The sequence below is a fragment of the Cheilinus undulatus genome, linkage group 14 (genome assembly GCF_018320785.1).
Source record: "Cheilinus undulatus linkage group 14, ASM1832078v1, whole genome shotgun sequence".
NCBI lineage: Eukaryota > Metazoa > Chordata > Actinopteri > Labriformes > Labridae > Cheilinus > Cheilinus undulatus.
Window position 1 is genome coordinate 17,889,667 of NC_054878.1, and position 19,288 is coordinate 17,908,954.

Consider the following 19,288-nt stretch of genomic DNA (forward strand, 5'->3'; position numbering starts at 1 on the left):
GACTAAAGATGGGACTAAAAATGTTTGACCTTTTTTCCATGAAGAATACTAGATTAAGTCTAACTAAAAATAGATATTTGATGATAAAACCTATAACAAAAAGTAAGTTTAGTTTTCATCAAGGAGACGAGATGAGACTAAAATGTTATTGTTTTTCCCTTGACATTCAAAAACCATGATGTGAGAGCACAAGCTGTTAGGTAGAGTGAATCTGTAATTCTTCTGCCTCTGAGCTTTGAAAGCAGGGATTCCAGGTTTTGCAGCTTGTACAATACACAAGCGTGATTTGTACCAGATTTGTACCAGATTCGAAGACAATAAATGTGTGACCGAAACTTTTGATGAAAATGTAAGGACCAGACCATGAAATGAGTATTCGCACCTTTTGCAAAAAACACTGTCAATTTAGTACAGGTTCCTCCTATTTCTCCTGATCTTTGCAGAGATGTTTTTACACCTTGATTTGAGTCCACTTGAGGTAAATTAAATTGATTGGACATGATTTGAAAAGGTTCTCACCTCTCTGTAGAAGGCCTCACAGCTGATAATGCATATCAAAATGAGTGGCTAGGTAGAAGCAGGCATCAAAGTGAAAATGCATCCAAGCTCAGATCAGTGGAGGGCTGCAGTGATGGTTGTCTTTCTGGTACTTTATCCCAACTCCACACAGGATCTCTGGCCCTCAGTCAGAGTGACTGACCAGTTCCTTCGTCCTCATGGCTTGGTTTTTTGCTCTAATATGCATTGTCACCTGTGAGGCCTTCTATAGAGAGGTGTGAGCCATTCAAAATTGCATCCAATCTAATTTAACACAGGTGGACTTCAATCAAGGTGTAGAAACATCTCAACAAAGAACCTCAGTGAAATTTACAGTGTTGATGTAAAAGGTCTGAATACTTCTGTTAATGTAATATTTCTGTTTTTCATTTTTAATTAATTTACAATTTATTGTATTGTTTTCATTTTTGTCATTTTGGGGTACTGACTGTAGATTAATGAGATTTTTTTCCAACTATTGCATCAGACAGTAACATAAATTTGAAAAAAAATGAGAGTCTGAGTAGAACTGTATGTTTACTGTATGTGTGTGCAAAAATATATATTTTATTTCAAATGCAATATTATTGCATATTATAATGCATTTTTAGAACTGAGAGTAATGTTTGATTATCATGTGCAGTAGTACTTTTCCATAGTGGGAACAAAAACTGCTCCAAATAATCACTGAGCCATAAACCATATTTATATGGTTATGATAAATAAAATCATCGGTTAACAAACTGCATTTTGTATTTACTTGGGTTGTCTTTGTGAGATATTAAGATTGGTTTGATGATCCGAAACATTTAAGTGACAAATATGCAAAAAAAAAAAAAATCAGGAATCAGAAAGGGGGCAAATACTTTTCATGGTACTGTATGTGTATATAGGTGCATGTAAAAATATCTCCATCATATTCAATCTGTGATATATCCACCATGTACATAACAGCTGTAAATACTATTTTTTTTTTTTTTAAGTTACATTTTTATATTTGCTATTTTGTATTTATTCACTGTCCTAATTGCATGCTCTTTCTACTGTTTTATTGCTCTCTGTCTCTAATGGTGTGCTTTGTTTATTCCACTCTTGCTGCTGTAAATTTGGAATTTCTCCTTGTGGGACTAATAAAAGAATGTCTTGTCTTGTCTATGAGCTAATCGTTTTCTTTTATTATTTCAGAATTATTCCATAACATATCCATTTTATCTGCTTTATTTCATACTTTTGCTTTTGTTGATGTAAAGCACTTTGAGACCTGTATCTGAGAGAAAGTTTACTTCCTCACTGACTGCTAAAATATTGCAACAATCTTGCCCCAGTATCTTTTAAGACTAATAAAGTTATATCCCAACTGAATGTTGTATATCGCTTAAATTCTGTGATCAATCAAATGAGAAACAGTTAACAACAGTCAAATAGCAGTTCACAATTTATTTACGGAATAAATTTGGACAAAACACCAGAATCTGTTACGATACAATCAGAACATCTGAGGCAGATATCCCACCATGCACTACCCCCCTCCATGAAACAAAAAGGACTAAACATTAGCACCAAATCAGCACCAACTTAAATAAAAGGTAGCTCAGTCTACAAAAACAATAAAAAGCAATAGTTGTTTTTAATGAAAAGCAACTCAGAAAAGTAGCAAATAGATAATTTTCATGTTTTTTTTTCTTTTCTTAAAAAACAAGCACCCTCCTCCCCCCACCCCTCCTCCCTCCCCCTGCTAGGCAGGCTATAGCATTCATGGGGCACATGCCAATGACTAGATTTAAAAAACACAAATTCAAGTAACATTGAGATACGACAAAACATGTCCACTGGTACCCATTCCGAGCGTGATCGTATCACAGAACCTACGCAGGCAGTAGAAAACTAACATGAGGTCCTGGAGTGAGCATGTCATAGCAATACTATCACTGAATATCTCGTATCAAGTTTTGAAAAAGGAAATGAGGGAGACCGGATGGTATGGGGCTTGTCAGGGCACCAGAATACTGGCACAAAAGATATTGTGTATACTAAAACTTCAGACAGACGTTTTCCTCTTTGTGCCTGTCCTGTGTCAAGATATTGCCTACATCATACATGAAAAGGAATCTCTGAATAAAGAAAACCCTGCAATGTAGTTTTAAATATATATATTTATATAGATTTTTAGATTTATATATATATAGTTGTTACAATTTAAATAAATGTTCCGTTCTCCTTCCTACAACTGAAGAATGAATTTAAATAAGAGAAAGCTAATTAAGGTGGAACTGTCCATTCACCTAACACATCAAGTGCATGATGCCATGTTTGTTGGCTTACCAAGAAAAAACAATTTCAGATTGAGGTTAGGGGAGTGATTTTAAAGCAGCAGTGTCAACAGAGAGGAATAGCTTCAAACAAAACAAAAGATGTGACTTGTTTATAAAGGTAAAGTCACTGAAACATGAAAGTGTGGAGGCGAAAAAGGGTGAAAATGTTAAAGTCAAAGGATGCAGAAGTACAAATTACTGAAAACAAGGCCATCGAGGGGTTTAGTGACAATGTCAGAATAATTAATACAAAAAAGACCAATGAGGAAAACAAAGACGAGGTCAACTATGTTGATGATAATGAGATAAAAGCTGCTCCTTTTATGAACCACTGATCCCAGGTCAGACAGGACCACCTTCTGTTTGTCTAACTTTAAAACTCGGGTCATCATTTCCCGATCTGGGTCTGTGGTTTATATTGTAAGCACCTAAACCTAGGACAAAAAAATAAAAGGTGTGGTGATGTAGTTGTCAGTTTGTTTTAAATTGTTCTCCTTGGTTTCCTGTTTATGTCCCTTCATGCTTTCCATAGTGTCAAAAATGGTAAATGTGTCTTCTTTAATGAGCACCACATTAAACCAAAACAGATCCAAAAAAGAACATTGCTACATTGTTTGCAACTTGCATGTCTGGCGGCAACTTCCCTGAATGGGAGGCGCCTCACCAGGTGATGTAGAGATGCCATTTGTCATGCCAGGCTCAAGGTTTCCATGAAATGGTGGAAAGGAAACAGGATGGAAACACCTTTATCATGAGTGACAAATGTTCACCTATTTATCTCTAAACTACTGTTTTTGGCTCTGCTGTGAGCGTGGCGAGCCGACCGTGGCAGAGTCATTCGTTTGTGCTTGCTGTGTGCTCAGCTGAAGAACTGCTCCAGCTCTTCCTCCATGTTCACCTCAGGCACCATCTGCTCCTGCTCTCTTTCTCCTCTGCCGTGCCCCGCAGCGCCCCCTATTGCCCCGGAGGAGGCGAACCAGGGGTGCTCCAGAATCTCCCGAGAGGTGAGGCGCTCTGCGGGCTCCCGGCGGAGGATGGAGCGGATCAGGCACTTGGCCTTGGGTGTGAGTGTCTCAGGGATGTTGAAGTGGCCCCTGCGGATTTTACTGAACAGAGAGCCAGGCTCAACATCATGAAAAGGGTAGCGCCCCACAAGGATTGTATAAAGCATGACGCCCAGGCTCCAGACATCAGCTGCCTTCCCCGAATAGCTGCCGTTGGCATTGAGGATCTCAGGACTGACATAAGCAGGGCAGCCATGTTTGTCTGACAGAGAGTCATCGTGACCGTCCAGGATATAAGTGTCCTCCAGGCTCTCCAGTTTTACAAGGCTTCTGCAGACACACAAGAGAAAGAAAAACACAATGAAAATGATAATACAAGTGTGGAAAAAGGCATAGAATCATCTGATTATTTAAGTGATAACTAGCATAAAGTATACTTTAGTTGTTAAGCAGCAAATATTTAATACAAAGAAAAACTTTAAGAGTGGCAACTTGCACTGATGAACAGGGCAAATGGAACCACCTATTATGGAAATATAAGGAAGTAGAGCATGCACTGCTCTGGGCCCAAGTTTGACAATGATAAGAGCTCAGATAAAAAGCATCAATATACAAAATCTCTCTGAAATTCAGAAGAAACACTGTCACGGGTCATCTGATGATTTCATGAACTGTGAGAGAATCAAGGGGCAACATTGTTTTCTTTCTTGTGCTCTTCCCCATCAAAAAACATCTACTTGGACTTAGCTGTGAAACAGCTGCTATGATCCCTGTGAGTGCTGATAATAATGTAATGAGGTTAAGATGTCACTAAAGAATCCTGAAGGGATGGTGTGTGAACATATTCCACTTGTGTGGCTGTTCAAATGCTGCCATCTGTGTGAGGTCCATGTGACTCGGTGCAGCAAACAAAGAGACGGCGAGTGTGATATTATCTTTCTACCGAGAGCTTCCAGGACAAAGAAAACCAAAAAGTACGTGCTTGGACAGATGCAAGAATGTGGTCTTTGCCAACTATGGCACATGCAAACACTCTGATATATCAATGACTCACTGCTTTTTCGTTTTCAACAGCAACATGCTTTCATTACCATGCAGTAGAGCCTTTTAGCATTTTCTAAATCTGGGGTATTCTTTTGTTGTCTTGAGCCAGATGCCTGCTGTTCCTCTGTGAGATGAGGTGCAATGTGTGGTTTTTTTAAATAATGCATGCCACTACTTGCATTACAACTCATTTGGAGGGAATTTGCAAAACTGCAATTACACAAAGGCCACTACAGAAAAAAAGGCTTAGCCTGTTTTTAATAGTAGCACATTCTAAAATGTCTCATGAATTTGGTGCAGGAAAAACATCAGGGCCTGTCTAAGCAAGTGCGTTTGCTTGAGGCCAAACTTAGTCAATAACTGTTTGTAAGCTGCTTTTTGGTTAAAGGCCAACAGCAGGATGATAAAATCAAGTCGAGAAGAGCTAACAGATCCTGGGGAAGCCTGCTCAAGGATAATTTAATGTCTGCTCTTGTTCCTTTTCTCCTCTATGCAGACACCACAGCTTTGTGTCACAGACTTGGGTCGAAGCCAGACCAGATCTTTGTGTTTTGGTCCCTATTGAAACTTTGTCCCATCGACTATGCAGCCAGCAGGACTGAAAAGATGAAAAAGGATTCTTGACAGGCCAGATAGTAAATGTGACCGAACACTGTCCTGCATGATCGCTCCTAAAATTCCCCTGACATCAATCATTTAATGAAAGTGGGTGGCTGCGCATCCCAGCAGCAGTCTGGTGTAACATTCAAGGTCATTGAACCGGTACTGAATATGGGAGGCAGCTCAACTTCCTTTTTCCAAAGCAAGAGCCAAAGAATGACATCATGCTTAAAGATAGAGGGCTCTGAAGTAAAGTGTGTGTCCGACTGTCTCACTGAGAACTTCAGAATAAGAATTCACTTAAGCCAAAAAAAGTAGAAAAATGCTTAGAGTCTTACCAATATAAATTTATATCACTGTATATACAGTATTTGTATTTATAAAAAGGGGGCTCTTGGGTTGCTGTGGCAACGGATGCCTTGATTTTGCTTCTTGTAGTAATCGCCTGCATCCACCAGGGGTCAGTACACCTATGCTGTACAACTGAATCTACAGATTCTTATGCTGATCACAACAGAAGTGCATTAGTAGCAAAAGCTTCCCTTAAATCTTGCATATGCTACTCCTGGTTGCTTCAGTGCCCCAGCTCTTCATTCCAGTATCTACTTGGGATAACTACACTGCAATAACACCACCAAAAGTGTCACGCCACATTAGTTAATAAGGTATACACAGATCCATGATTAAACCTTCCACGCAAAAGTAGCTCAGGCAGACATAAAGGGCTTGAGTTTCCTGTACTCTGCATAACATCTGGGAGAGGCATGTCAGTTCTGCATGGTCTCGGTTTACACCATCATCAGTGTAAACTGAGATATAAGACAGATAATTCTGACAGGCTACATACCAAATGCACAGATGAAACACAAAAACACCAACAGCATGCACAGTGAGTCTATGTTTTCTGCAGGACTCACCTGTCCTCGTTCTTGAAGACAAACTTCCTCAGTTTCAGGTCACGGAGGACCAGTCCATTATCGTGGCAATGTGCCACAGCTGAGGCTATCTGATAGAAGAGTCTGGCAGCTTCATCCTCCCGCAACTTTTTGCAGGTGCGGACAAAAGAGTGCATGTCTCCATAGCTTCTCTCAAAGAACACGTAGGCTCGAGTCTCCCCGAGCAAGATCTCCAAGATTTGGTTAATATGTTGGTGCTGACCCAGGGCAAAATAGGCAGCCAGTGACTCCTGGTATCGTCCAATGTCAAACACCTGCAGACACAGGGGAAGGAAACGTTTACAGGAATTCATTATACTCTTAATGTATAGTAACCATGTGTACAACTGTCCTATTAAGTGGTTGTTTAGTGTCAGGATCTCAGGGGGAAAAATCTGCCAAATAATGTAATATTTCACATTTTCTACTTTAGAGACAGTTGAAAACAAAAGGTCAGCAGCTCTTGCATTTCTGTGAAATTACTTGTTTACTTTTTGGCCAGGTATAAGGTTACACAGAGGCAAAATAAAAGCACTTAATGAACAGCACTCTACTGCAGCCCCAGGTTGCATTGTCTCTTTTGTTTCCATAGTAACCCCCAATTGACTTTCAGTTCCACCAGTTCAGGTGAGAGGGCTCCTCTGCTCGCAGTCAATACAAATACAACCCACAGCATTTGAGATCTTAAACTGTGACCGAGGCTTCCAGCTTGGCAGTAACGATCAATCATAGAAGTACTGATTGATTGGTTCTGTATTGAAAGCGGCACAAAGCAGACGAGGTCAAAAGGCAGTCATCTCACAGGCAGTGCCAAAGGCCATTAATTTGTCATTGCAATGACGAAACATTATCTGGAGTCAAAAGGTAGGGGTTATTGGATATGTCAAGTCGTATGAGTAAAACGGTGCATGTAACCACAGTCTCAATTCATGCAGCCACTTAAGCCTGTTTAAAGGTGCACTGTACCTCAGGGACGACCTCACTGTCCTTATAATCAGTGATATGGGAAAGTCAATATCTGCTATAAAAGGCCATAAGGATGTCATCAACCTTCAGGAAAAAGTGGTTTAATTATTAGTTATAGGGGTCAAAGCTGGTGCCAATGTCAGAGCAGCTCAATGAACTTCCCCTGCTCCACTGTGTGTTTTCTTCTATACACAACTGCTGTCAAAATACTACCATTCTTCAAATATTTTGCTTTTGCACCATATGTAAGACTGTTACAGCACAGCACTATGAAAGAGAGAAACCACGGGTAAGCGAGAATAGCACAGAGAGGAGTGTGTGTGTGAGCGTGGTTACTCACTCCTTTGTCAACGTTACATCATGCAATCCAAACCACGCAGCTCGCCCCATTCACTTTTTCCATTAGGCTGCTCTGCCAGCTTTCTATTTACCATTCAAGCAATTATTAAAAAGTAGATGTGGGCATTCTGCAAAAGCCAACCCATAAAACAACAAACACTTCTATATTGCATGTGCATTATATTCACAGGAATACATATAAACGTAGCTCTAACTATCCATGTTCTCATGTATGGAAATCCAGTGAACCTGTAGGAATACTATATTTTTCCCTGTATATGTTTTTCAGATTGTATTGAGTAACATTAGAAGGGTAGAGGAGCTGATGTGGGAGCATGAAGGTAGGTTTGATCGATCACGCTGCCTACTTACCTTACAGACCAGCTCTTCCCCGCTGTGCAGGTGGGCGGCTCTGAAAACGTGGTCTCCCTCCAGTGGTTCCAACAAAAGGTAGTCCCCGATGCGAGAGATACAGTGAGAGGAGTCCGGGGTCTCCGGTGGGCTTGGGGACCCGAGGTTGGGACTGAAGCTCTGGTGCGACTCTGTAGTCCTTAAGCAAGATAGCTCTTCAAAATCATGCGATTTGTGTCGCGATCTCCCATAACGTGAAATGTTAATTGGATTTGACCTCTGTATGTTCATGAGGAATAAGTGTGATAACTCCACAAAAGCGTGGGCTTTCCTCCTTATTCTTCTCCTCGACGAGGGCAACACTTTCTTGTAAACTCGGTGCAATACCAAATAGTCCAATAATTTTAGCAGATATCTAATTATATAAAATTAAAGACTAGTTTATCTGCAGGTTGCTGCTGGAGAATAGAGCAGAGTACCAACAAGACAGGCTGCCTCGTTGGTACTCATTCAACACAAAAAGAGGTCTGTAATTTTCTGTGCGAGTTCAACTGTACATTTGACCCCCTTTGTTTTCCATTCAAGAGATAAGGGCAGGTTAAAATGATAGACTCACTGCCCCACGTCGACTGAAAACCTTTTGCACAGCCTTGCTGCAATTTCATAAACATTAAAGGTGCATTTAAACACGACTAAACAGTAACAAAGGCTACCAAAAGTCAGCTTTTACAATGAATGAAGACTGCTATGTAAAATCGCAGCTTGTTTGCTAGCTTATTTGCCGGTTAATAGTATGGCACGTTTCATAAAACGGAAACAATTTGTTGGTTACAGCTTGCAGGCACAGAAACGAAGCTCAATATATATAAAGCAAGTTTTGCAAGCTAAATCTAGCTACTGAATTTAGCCGAAATTTGTTAGACAAATGATGGCTAGCAGGTGCAGAGCTAACTAGTTAGCTTCCTTGGCTAACTAGTACCAGGTCAGTGCACGGCCTTGTTCCCCAGGATCATATCCATGCACGGTGATTGTCATGTACCACAGGAGCAGAAAACCCCATCCGGAAAGACTGCTGTAGCTCTTTGTATGCGGGAGTCGACGTCCTCTCCTTCTCTCGGTCTAGTCCAAAGGAGGAAAAGTGTCGTCAGTGTCGTATGTCTGCTGCTGCAAGCTGTTAGAAAGGAAGGAAGGGACGGCCGGCCGAATTTCCCAGGCCTATCCCTTGATTCAGCAGGACATCCTCTCTCCCGTGGTGCCGCTATGCTTCTTACGTGGCTGGGAATCTAGTCCATTCAGTGCGGAGGGAGGCCAGCCGAGCTGCACACAGTGACTGCACTCACTGCGCCTGTACAGAGAGAGCTGCCTGCCTGCCTGGCGGAGGGAGCTTCTGCACGCGCACGGGCTCACATAAGCGCGCACACTTACACACACACATACAGGAGGCAAACCGACCCGCCCCCTGACGTCACTCCCAGCTCGGAACCCCATTGGCTTTCACGCTGACTTATAATATGCAGCGCAGTCATGTGAGAACCATGTTGTGCAGCTACACCCCCAGGAATCTAAATGCATCGCACGCTGTTAAATTGGATGGGGAGGGAGGGGGGCGGTGATGGGAGTGAGAGTATAGCCACTGTACGTGCTGTGTTACAAATGTGTTTCCTCCTGAAATGTCATTCAAGGGAAAGTGAGGGGGATTCCTTTCTCACGATAGCGCGCAGATGTTCACCATCCAGTGCAGTTATGCAGAGGTGTGCAGCCATCAGTATAAACTGTAGGCCATGCAAATGCAGCAGATGATGTTTTCTTTTCATATATGATCAGCAGTGGTGGCTGGTGCAGTTTTCTTCCGGGGGAGCAAAAACACAACTCCAATTTTAGATACTATGGTAGTGGTTTTCAACATTTTTTGCCCAAGGCACATCTAACCTGAAATCTCAAGGCGCACTATAACCATGTAAAATATCCTCTCTGAATATATTGTGATAATTAAAGTAGCTGTGTAGTTGTAATAATGTATGGCAGTACAAATTTTCTTGGTACAGCTAGACTTGGTTGTTTATTATAAGGTGTGACTTAACCTAATGTAAAATGTAACAGCTGTTTTATGATGAAATGTGAAGTCATTCTCTCTCTATGTCAGGGGTGTCAAACTCAGTCACAGCAGGGGCCTGATTCTGGATTCAGGTCTAACCTGAGGGCCTAACAGGGTGACCTTTTTAACCACAAACTGTCAACCTCATTTCACCAGTAATAAAATATGAAAAAAAAAAAAAAAAACTTAGCACTGATGATTTTGGCATTTAAAAGGTTAAGACGACAAGTTTAAGGGCTCACAATCTGAGAAAAGTAACTTTATTAGTTCAAAAAGGTCAAAAAATGAAATTGAAAAAGAATATTTTTTTATGCAAATATATTAGAAAGAAAGTCAAAATCATGAGTTTAAAAGGTAAAAATCTGACATAAAATTTGTAATTATGAATTAAAGGCAAAATATGATCCAAAATTTTGGAAACTGTGAGTCTAAAAGGTCAAACTATGGGATTATGAACACCAAGTTTGAAGTTGGAAATATGTGACAAAATACGAAATAATTGATTAAAAAGGTCACAATATAAAATAAAATTTGTTATAATGAAGTTAAAAATCAAAATATGAACCAAAATTTTAAATTGTGTGTCTACAAGGCCAAACTATGGGATTATGAGGTCAAAGTTTAGAGTTGAAAATATAAGATAAAATACAAAATAATTGATTAGAAAGGTCACAATATGAATAAAAATGTAGAATTATAAATTTACCTATTGAGTCTAAAAATGGAGATTTGGACATGTTTAGTTATTATAGCTGTAAAATAGTCAGGAAATGCCCTGAGTCTGAGTGCTTCGGTCCCTTTTCCCAGGAGTACTTGAACTTGACTTTGCAACATCTGGTTAACAATTATTGCACATTATATGGAATTGTCAGCAGTTTAAAAGAAGAAAAACACAAAAACGGATTTGTTTTTCATGGCTTTTATGAGAAGAAATTTTGTTATTACTCATGAAGTTTTGATTTGACATTCAAAATGTGAACCTATACATGTTTAGAACAATCACCAGTCTTTTTTTGAGTCTAGGACTCTGGGTGTGCAAAACACAGTGCAAAAGATAACTATATACATAGGCGACAATTAGTGCAAATAAAGGTGGAAAAATGCATTCTCAACATTCTCAAGTAACATATTGTTATTGCACATGACAGACACACACAAATACCACTAACGCTACTTTTGAAAACAAAACACCACTCTCGCTCCCTCTGCTTTTATTCTCTTCCTTCACTCTCCTTTTCTCACTTGTCTTCTGCCAAAGCTGCTGTTTTCACGGTGCTGTTCGACATAACTGTAATATATGTACCACACATCATATATTGCCGGAAAGCACAGATTCTCAGCTCTCTGTCAGTGTTGGAATTTTTTAGATAGAGCAAACTTTTGAGGAGTTACAGTGTTGAGAATCCATGTAGTGGTTTTGCGATACTTCTGGTGTTTTGCTATGAATGCCCACGTCATATGGTTGCAAGTAATGTAATGAACCATATATGTGTGCATGCCCATGGTAATAATGCTCCAGACTTATAAAACACAGTGCTGGCGCTGGGTTAGTAGGTAAAGGGTTAAAGCTCAAAATATTATATAAGAAGTCAAAATCATGACTTGAAAAGTCAAAGTACAAAATAAAAAGTAAAAATCCTAAGTTTGAGTCCTAATTGTGAGATGCAAAATTGAAAATGTGAAACTGAAACACAAATTAATTTATTTTCCCACATTCCTGACTTCTTATCTAAATGTTTTTACCCCTTTTTTCAGATTTTATGACTTAAGGATATCTTAAATCATCAAAGATACGTTTACATTTTTATACTTAAGGAAATCTGCAGACCTCATACTGGTGGGCCAGCTATGACAGAAATATGAGATAATCTTGCAGGCCGGATTTGGCCCCCAGGCCTTGGGTTTGACACCCCTGCTCTATGTGCTACTAACTGTCATGTGTTGTCGAAGCCAAACCACTGGCCAGCATGTTGTTGGCAAAAAACTTTGACCTCCTTATTTTTGGCTGTTTGTACTTAATTTTTTACTCTGTACTTGATGCTTCATAAAATTAAGTAAAGTACAATACTTCCACCAAAATATACCCATGTAAATGTAAAATTAAAGATTTTTGAAATCACACAAAATAGGACGAGTACACAAAAAATCTCAGTTACAGTTAAAGTACATGTAATTGGTACTTTCCCCTGATTATAATGGTAAATTATACTGAAAACATTAGAAGCATGCACTATAGTTGGATATGATAGTACAGCACTTAAATGCTATAAAAGAGCATGACTGACAAAAGAAGGAGAAAAAAACTGGAGAGAGCTTTTAGCCTACTAAAGACTGTAATGACATTGATCAGTGTTAAGCCGTGCCCTTGAGAAAATTGCTTATGTGCATGTTTGAGATGTGAGAGGTATTAGCTCTGCTTTGATACAGGATCTTATTCCACATTTTTGTGCCAAGTGTGTAAAAAAAAAACACAGATTTTGAGCACAGCCTTGATTAAAAACTGGCACAAGGCTAAATGCTTCTCCTGTAACAAATTCCTGTCTACCAGAGTTGTCCTCCTGTAATACATTACAAAGCAGAGAATGGAAAAGGCTCATTATTCATTGTTCTTCCTAGATTACCGGGGGGTGTGACGGCAGGATTGTGCAATTCCACGTAGGAATGGCGAGGCGGTGAGAGGAATGCTTGCAGCTGGACTCAAGACACAGACAGAAGTGTTCGATTTAACCTTTATTCCCCATGCTTGCAGCGGTGCACACAAGCATACACAAACATGCACTATTCTAAACCTTCATTTCTCGCTGCCTGCACGAGTAAACCCCCGCAACATGGAAATGCATTTTTCACACAGAGGCCTCTCATCTCAGATGGTGGTTTGCAGATGCAGAATGTGGCTGCACCCACAAGCTTTTACATCGCAGCACTCCATCTTATGTTTATGTATGTTTCTGTGATATGATCTCCATGAGACACCCACTTTATTCTTTGCTATAATACTAAAACTTTAAAAAATCTACTGAAATGTTGAACATAGCTGGGATATATTAATATTTCCATTGTGGTTTTCTGTGTTATATCCCTACATCTCTGCATTCACCCTCTGCTGTAACCTCTGATAGGGATTCTGTTAAGCCTAAACCACAGCTGTGCATGAATCAGAATAATAATCCCCAAAGATTCCTTTTTGCCCCCATTCCCTGACACACTCTGTGACTCATTCGCAGTGGAGAGCAGCACTCGAGAAAATCCATTGAGGCTCATCAGCTCTCCAGACACGCCTACATGCCGAGGAGCAACGGCAGGCTGCCCCAGCAGTTCCTTCCAGCAAGAGCTCATGACTCTGTGTGTGCGTCTGTGCCACTGAAGCAAGATGTGTCCTGGAAGACTACAGAGGTCAACGAGGACGGATGAGTGTCTGTGAATCCCCTGGGCAGTGTTATGATGTTACCAACCTCCTAATAGGCTGTTTTGCCCTGCAGAAAATGATCTAAGGTCAGTGTGTGCTGTGATGTTGACGCTACAGGAAGGCTCCAGGGTTGACATCCACCAGAGGAATGTGTTTTCAAATTAAACTCATCACAATGCACCATGAAACCCATTCAAATGAGACTTATTTTCCTCACATTATACATGCAGAAAATAGCCAATTTCCCACCGTCACGTAGCAACGCAGCTACAGCCAGCTCATGTTGACACCAGCAAGAATCAGCGCTGTCACTTCCACACCCTGCGGGTAACTTCCACTGAGAAACTCAATCATACGCGAGGAGATGGATGCAGAGGCACATAGAAGGAATGAGATCATTCAGCCTGAGTGAGAGGAGAGGATGTGTGGGAGAGAGAGAGCGAGGCAGAAGGACAGAGGAGGGAAAAGCAGGCGAGCAGGAGAACGTGACGAGTGGAAAAAAAAGTACAAGTAAAAGTCACAGAAAGTGGTATTCCTGCTTATTTTTATCTTTGGTAAACAGGGGGAATACCTTGTGACAGGCCTCTGTAGAGTTAAGCATGTTCAACACAAGACTGTTCAAGTAAAAGGCATCCAATCTAACCAAGTGATGCATTAGTCAAACATGATAAATGGTCAAAGTGAAAGCACAGACATGTTAATTGCAGAGGTATTCTCTATCCTGTTTTGACTGCAGACACCCTCCCATGGGTCCACCAGGTTTATTTTTACATTTACAGTCGAGATTCCCACAAATTCCCATGATCCCCATCCTTTTTATGACCCTTGGTAAGCATGTTGGTACAGGCTAACAGCTGCAGTACCCCTCAATTTGAAGTGAGTGGAAAAAACAAGTTATTTTGGGGATGGGTACATGTGCCACATTCTGCTCTGCATGGCGCTTTGGGACCGAAGGCCTGTGTTTAACCGAGAGAGCGATGGATAGAGCTGCGGATTTGAGAGCAGAGAGGAAGAGAGGGAAAGAAAGGAGGATAATGTTTCACTGATGATGTGACGATGCTCATATTTCTTCTCATTGTCACTGTAGAGCCCGAGCCGCTTGTCACACAACAATAGGAATCGTAAAAATGGAGTGCAATTACAAGTGCAAGCTTGTCTTTAATATGCATTTGTAATGAGATCCGTCCTTTCAAATGACATGTTGTACAAAAGGGAAGCTAGCATTTGTAATTTTGGAAGTGTACTGTATTATTATCCTCTTCCCATAAGAGGTTGAAAAGTACCATTTTTAATCATGATATATGAAAGTGTCATCAGTCCTTTACAGAGCCAGACACAATGAAATGTTTAATGTGGGCTTTATGGCACATACTATACAGACCCCTCTGGAATGTGATGGCTATTTCTTCTTTTTGGTTTAAGTTCCCCAAATTCACAGCAGTCTTTTTGAAAAGATGCACTTTTTGAGGCCTTGTCCTTTGCGCTACCACAATCATGGAAGTATAATGTGTAGTAGCGCGGGTTATGGTACTTTAAATGGAGATTTTCCAGGGGCACTTTTCAGAGAAAGTGTTATGTGAAATCACTCAGAATGCCTTGTGACAAGATTTTAGAATTACATCAGCAACGTAGCATCTGAATAATGAAGCTTACCATGGGTAAAACTTATGCCGAGGCCAGTTGGGAGAATAGCAAAAATATCTTCTCTGCAAAGAGAAACGTTTAGTGTGGCTCTTTGCTCATTTTAATGAAGAAATGTGTCGTAGTTCTGATAAACCTGCTGCTTTTCTACTACAACGGAGCTAATTGTTTCAGCTGTGGCAGCCAATGTTTACAATGGAATTCACTGCAACTTAACCCAACCTGTAGTGATTGCTAACTCATGCCAATCAGGTAGGGAGAAGAAGGAAAACATTTTGTCTTTCATGAAATGTTTCAGTGTGGTTCTCTGATCTTGTTTTTATAAAGACATTTGGTGCAGTTCTAATAAAACTGCTGCTATGCTGTGGCTACATCCAAGCTAATTACAAACTGGTGGCTTCCAACTCAACCCCACACTGTAGCTGACTCCTCATTCTCCTCAAATGATGCTGATTGGCCCAAATCGTCTATCAAGGATCATGGATTTAGCTGATGATAGAAATGGTTTGGGCAAGTTGGGAAATAAACACAACTAGAAATACACTCAGAGAGCACAGACCTCCGCCATTAGCCCTATCTCCCAATAGTGAAGAATCCTTTAAAGAATTCCTGGATCCGTCCCCATGTGCCCCCCACCATTGAATTTGCTGATAACTCCCTCCCCAGTGGGGTGGAAACACAGTGAGGCAAAGCACCGGCTTTGCTACAAGTAGCCTGTCATGGTTGAAGCATTGCCTGCTGGTGCCAACAGATGCACTGACAGTCTCACCCATGGTCTCACTGGACAACTGGAAATCATGGCAGAGGGTGAATATTCCCCTATTCCTCCCAGCATTGTGAGTATTTTCGCGACAATTCACTGTCTTTCTCTCTGTTACGCTCCAACTCGTCTCCTCGACTGGACATGCATCTTTCAAACTCTATAAACTCCAAAACTTTGAATAGAAACACACCCACAAATGCTGCTGGGATTGAAGCTACTCATGTCTGCCATCTCCTGATGTGAAGTGGTAACATCGCAGACTTTCGCCATTAGCCCTATCTCCCAATAGTACAGAATCCTTAAAAAATTCCTGGATCCAGACGGTGATCTGTATCAGTCCCAAAATCTAATCAGTTCTTCCTCATGCCATTTCTGACATTTCCTGAGAATTTCATCAAAATCTGTCAACAATTTTTGAGTTATGTTGCTAACAAACAAACAAACAAACAAACCCACCCGATCACATAACCTCCTTGGCGGAGGTAATAAAGTGGCCATAGTGCTTAATACTGAAATGGGGTTATGTAAGTAAAAACAAGACAAAAACAAGGTGAATAAACATAAGATTAAAAATAATATAAAACGGGTCAGCAAAAATCAGATAAGAAACAATGAGTTGAGTTTACGAATAAGCAAAACATGGTAGGAAAAACAAGATTAAAATGCGCCATCAATGGAAATTGGACCTAGCCATGCTTTCTACCTTATTTACAGTACAAATGAAAATCCAAATAAGGTTTTTGGATGGGGGGGAGCCACCTGCCATTTAAAGGCATGATAAGCAAGCAATGATATCCAACTTTTTTTATAGAGCTAAATACTTGCCATTTATAAGTCCATTGTTGTCCATTTCAAATGTAAACCCACCCTTTTTAAAATAGCAGAAGCCAGTCATTGTTTGTTTTGTTTTGTTTTATAAAGTAGTCAGGAAGCTAATGCTAATGCCACTCAGTCTACATACATGTGTTATCAATAAATCTTAGCAATACTTCATGCAGGACACAGAAGTCATACACCCAGACATGATCAGCTTATGGGCAGCTGATCCTAATTACTGCCTCCCAGCCAATCACAGCTCTTTCTTTCAACACACCAGTCCATTTAAATCTAACGCGTTTCTCACTAATCCCTACTTGCATCAATGCCGATGCATCACGCTGCTGCTGCTCCTGGCAAAGCTTCACCTCTTCCACCCCAGCCTCCTCCTTTATAACATGAAGCTTGTCGCTTGTTTTCAGATTCATGCTACTATGGATTAACTGCTTTTGAACTAATTTCATTGTATCCAATATGCATTGCCATACTGTAAATGCAAAAATGTGTCTATCCAGAGCAGAGCCTTCCCTGCCAAGTAAAACCGTATGCCCATTTTGCAAAAAAAAAAAAAAAAAAACACAAAAAACGGTTAAGTGTATGATGACAGTGTTCTTGAACGAGGTAATGTATTCTGGGGACGGCTCATTCATAAGACCTTTCAGGGACCCAGCCATTTCTGTGGGCAGGCATGGTTATCAGTCTAGCCATTATTTCTGGAGCTACACCAGCGTAAAATGGTTGATTAAAGATAGTGGAATTACTGTTTCGCTTCAGAGTGACTCAGAGAGATCAGTGCTCACATGAACATCAATGACAGAGTCTCTGTTCTTTGAAAAATTAGCCACACAACTTCAGATAGGTCAACAGATTAAACCCAAGACTTCCAGAAATGTGGATGATTTATAACTTTAAACATTGAAACATGGATAAATAGAAACAAGAATCCATCAAGTATGTAATTTTTCATCATGGATTTACAGTATAATAGTCCAAAGAGGAATGTAGTGAGGAAGCTTTTTCAAGAGAAATGATAGCAGCTGAGACACAGCCATCTGCTTCACAGAAAAAAGAGAATAATTTGTCCCTAGAAATCAGTTTTCCAAAGACGTTAAGATCCTCTTAGGTATTCTACAACATTACCTGCACAATAGGATATCATATTTTAAATATAAAAGATGCAAGAGTGGTAACATGAAAACATTCATAAATAACAATTGGGGTGATGGGTCAGACAACAGTTGCAATAATTGGACAAGATTTTAAAGCTGAGCAGAATTTCCAAGAATTGGTTGAATTTGCAGAACTGTTTCATTTGCAGCATGACATTGGACAAAGAAAAGCTATTTACAGAGAAACAATGCAAACCGTTTATCCTTAAAGATGGCTGAACACCAAGGGATTGCATTAAATTATTCTAAATCTTTCATTTGAACACCAAAAAAAAATACTCACTGATCAAAGTGGGTCAGAAAAACAGGCAGAGCATTATAATGTTTCTTACTGTATAATTTGTCAATGGACCCCTTAATAACTTTGTCTACTTAAGCAGCACAAGAAATGCATGAGTGCAAATTAATGAACGAATTACCTGAAAACTGCCCAGTCAGCATGTAAGGTAACCCAAAGGGACAATTCAGCAGATCAAACAAACACTAGCTCTCATTTGACCTTAATTCAACCTGCAGGCTTGTGACCAACACTATATGTGCTGCTACATCAGACCAAATCAAACTGAAAATGTCCTGTAATCCAGCCTGGAGTGAGACATTTTTTCCTCTCTCAGGCAGCAGGAAATGTGAGTGGCTGTGAGTGGCAGGTCACGCAGACGAGACCCCCCCTCACATCCCCTCCCCTTCTGCACAGAGAGGAAGGATCTTGGCTCGAGGGGTAGACGGGATTGGCGTCACTGGCTTGGATCTCTCCTTCATGAAGTCAGACAGCTGAGCAGAGAGAGGACTTGTGGCAGCTCTGTCACCGGACAGGGTGACTCACTCACTCATAAGTGGAGAGGTTAATAATAGTCATACATCAGAGTCGCTACGAGTGAAATCACACAGCTTTAGCAGCCTTCCAAATGGCCCAACTGGAATGCAAAACTGCAACATTAGCTTGTCTGGCTCTCATTAGTGAGACAATACATAGGTTCAGACAACATTAATATGTGGGAAATGGAACAAAAAGACAGAAAATTCAGCATCACTGGTGTCTTAATTTGTGCTTTCTCTATGACAGATGACATTGTCCTCCACAGATATTTTCTGGCACTGCAGCACCTGCATAAACTGCCCGAGGCTTCACGGGAAAAAAAACATGCAGGCAGATATATTAAATCCTGACATTTTGAAGAGGCGAGGCAAAGACACCAACCTTACACTGCATGTGATATTGATGAGTCAGTCACGAGTCTGAACGCCTCGCAGGGGAGTCGTAGCAGAGGAGCTCAGCACTTAAGAGCGGTGCATTCAGTAAACCATAAGAA

At 40.5% G+C, this 19,288-nt stretch overlaps 1 protein-coding gene across 1 annotated transcript; it reads right to left on the reverse strand.

Annotated features, from left to right (window-relative positions):
• Positions 1–1,960: 1,960 nt before the first annotated feature.
• Positions 1,961–9,469, reverse strand: trib2 (tribbles pseudokinase 2). The gene is made up of 3 exons (XM_041805604.1): positions 8,110–9,469; positions 6,415–6,707; positions 1,961–4,183 (listed from the first exon to the last, which is right to left on the reverse strand). The coding sequence occupies exons 1-3, from the start codon at positions 8,377–8,379 to the stop codon at positions 3,709–3,711; spliced, it is 1,038 nt and encodes a 345-aa protein (XP_041661538.1). The 5' UTR covers positions 8,380–9,469; the 3' UTR covers positions 1,961–3,708.
• Positions 9,470–19,288: the final 9,819 nt, after the last annotated feature.

Coding starts and splice junctions, on each gene's coding strand:
- trib2 (XM_041805604.1), bottom strand. CDS start 8,379: ATGAACATACAGAGGTCAAATCCAATTAACATTTCACGTTATGGGAGA. Junction 6,708..8,109: donor GGGAAGAGCTGGTCTGTAAG/GTAAGTAGGCAG, acceptor CTGTGTCTGCAG/GTGTTTGACATTGGACGATA. Junction 4,184..6,414: donor GTCTTCAAGAACGAGGACAG/GTGAGTCCTGCA, acceptor GTGTGTCTGCAG/AAGCCTTGTAAAACTGGAGA.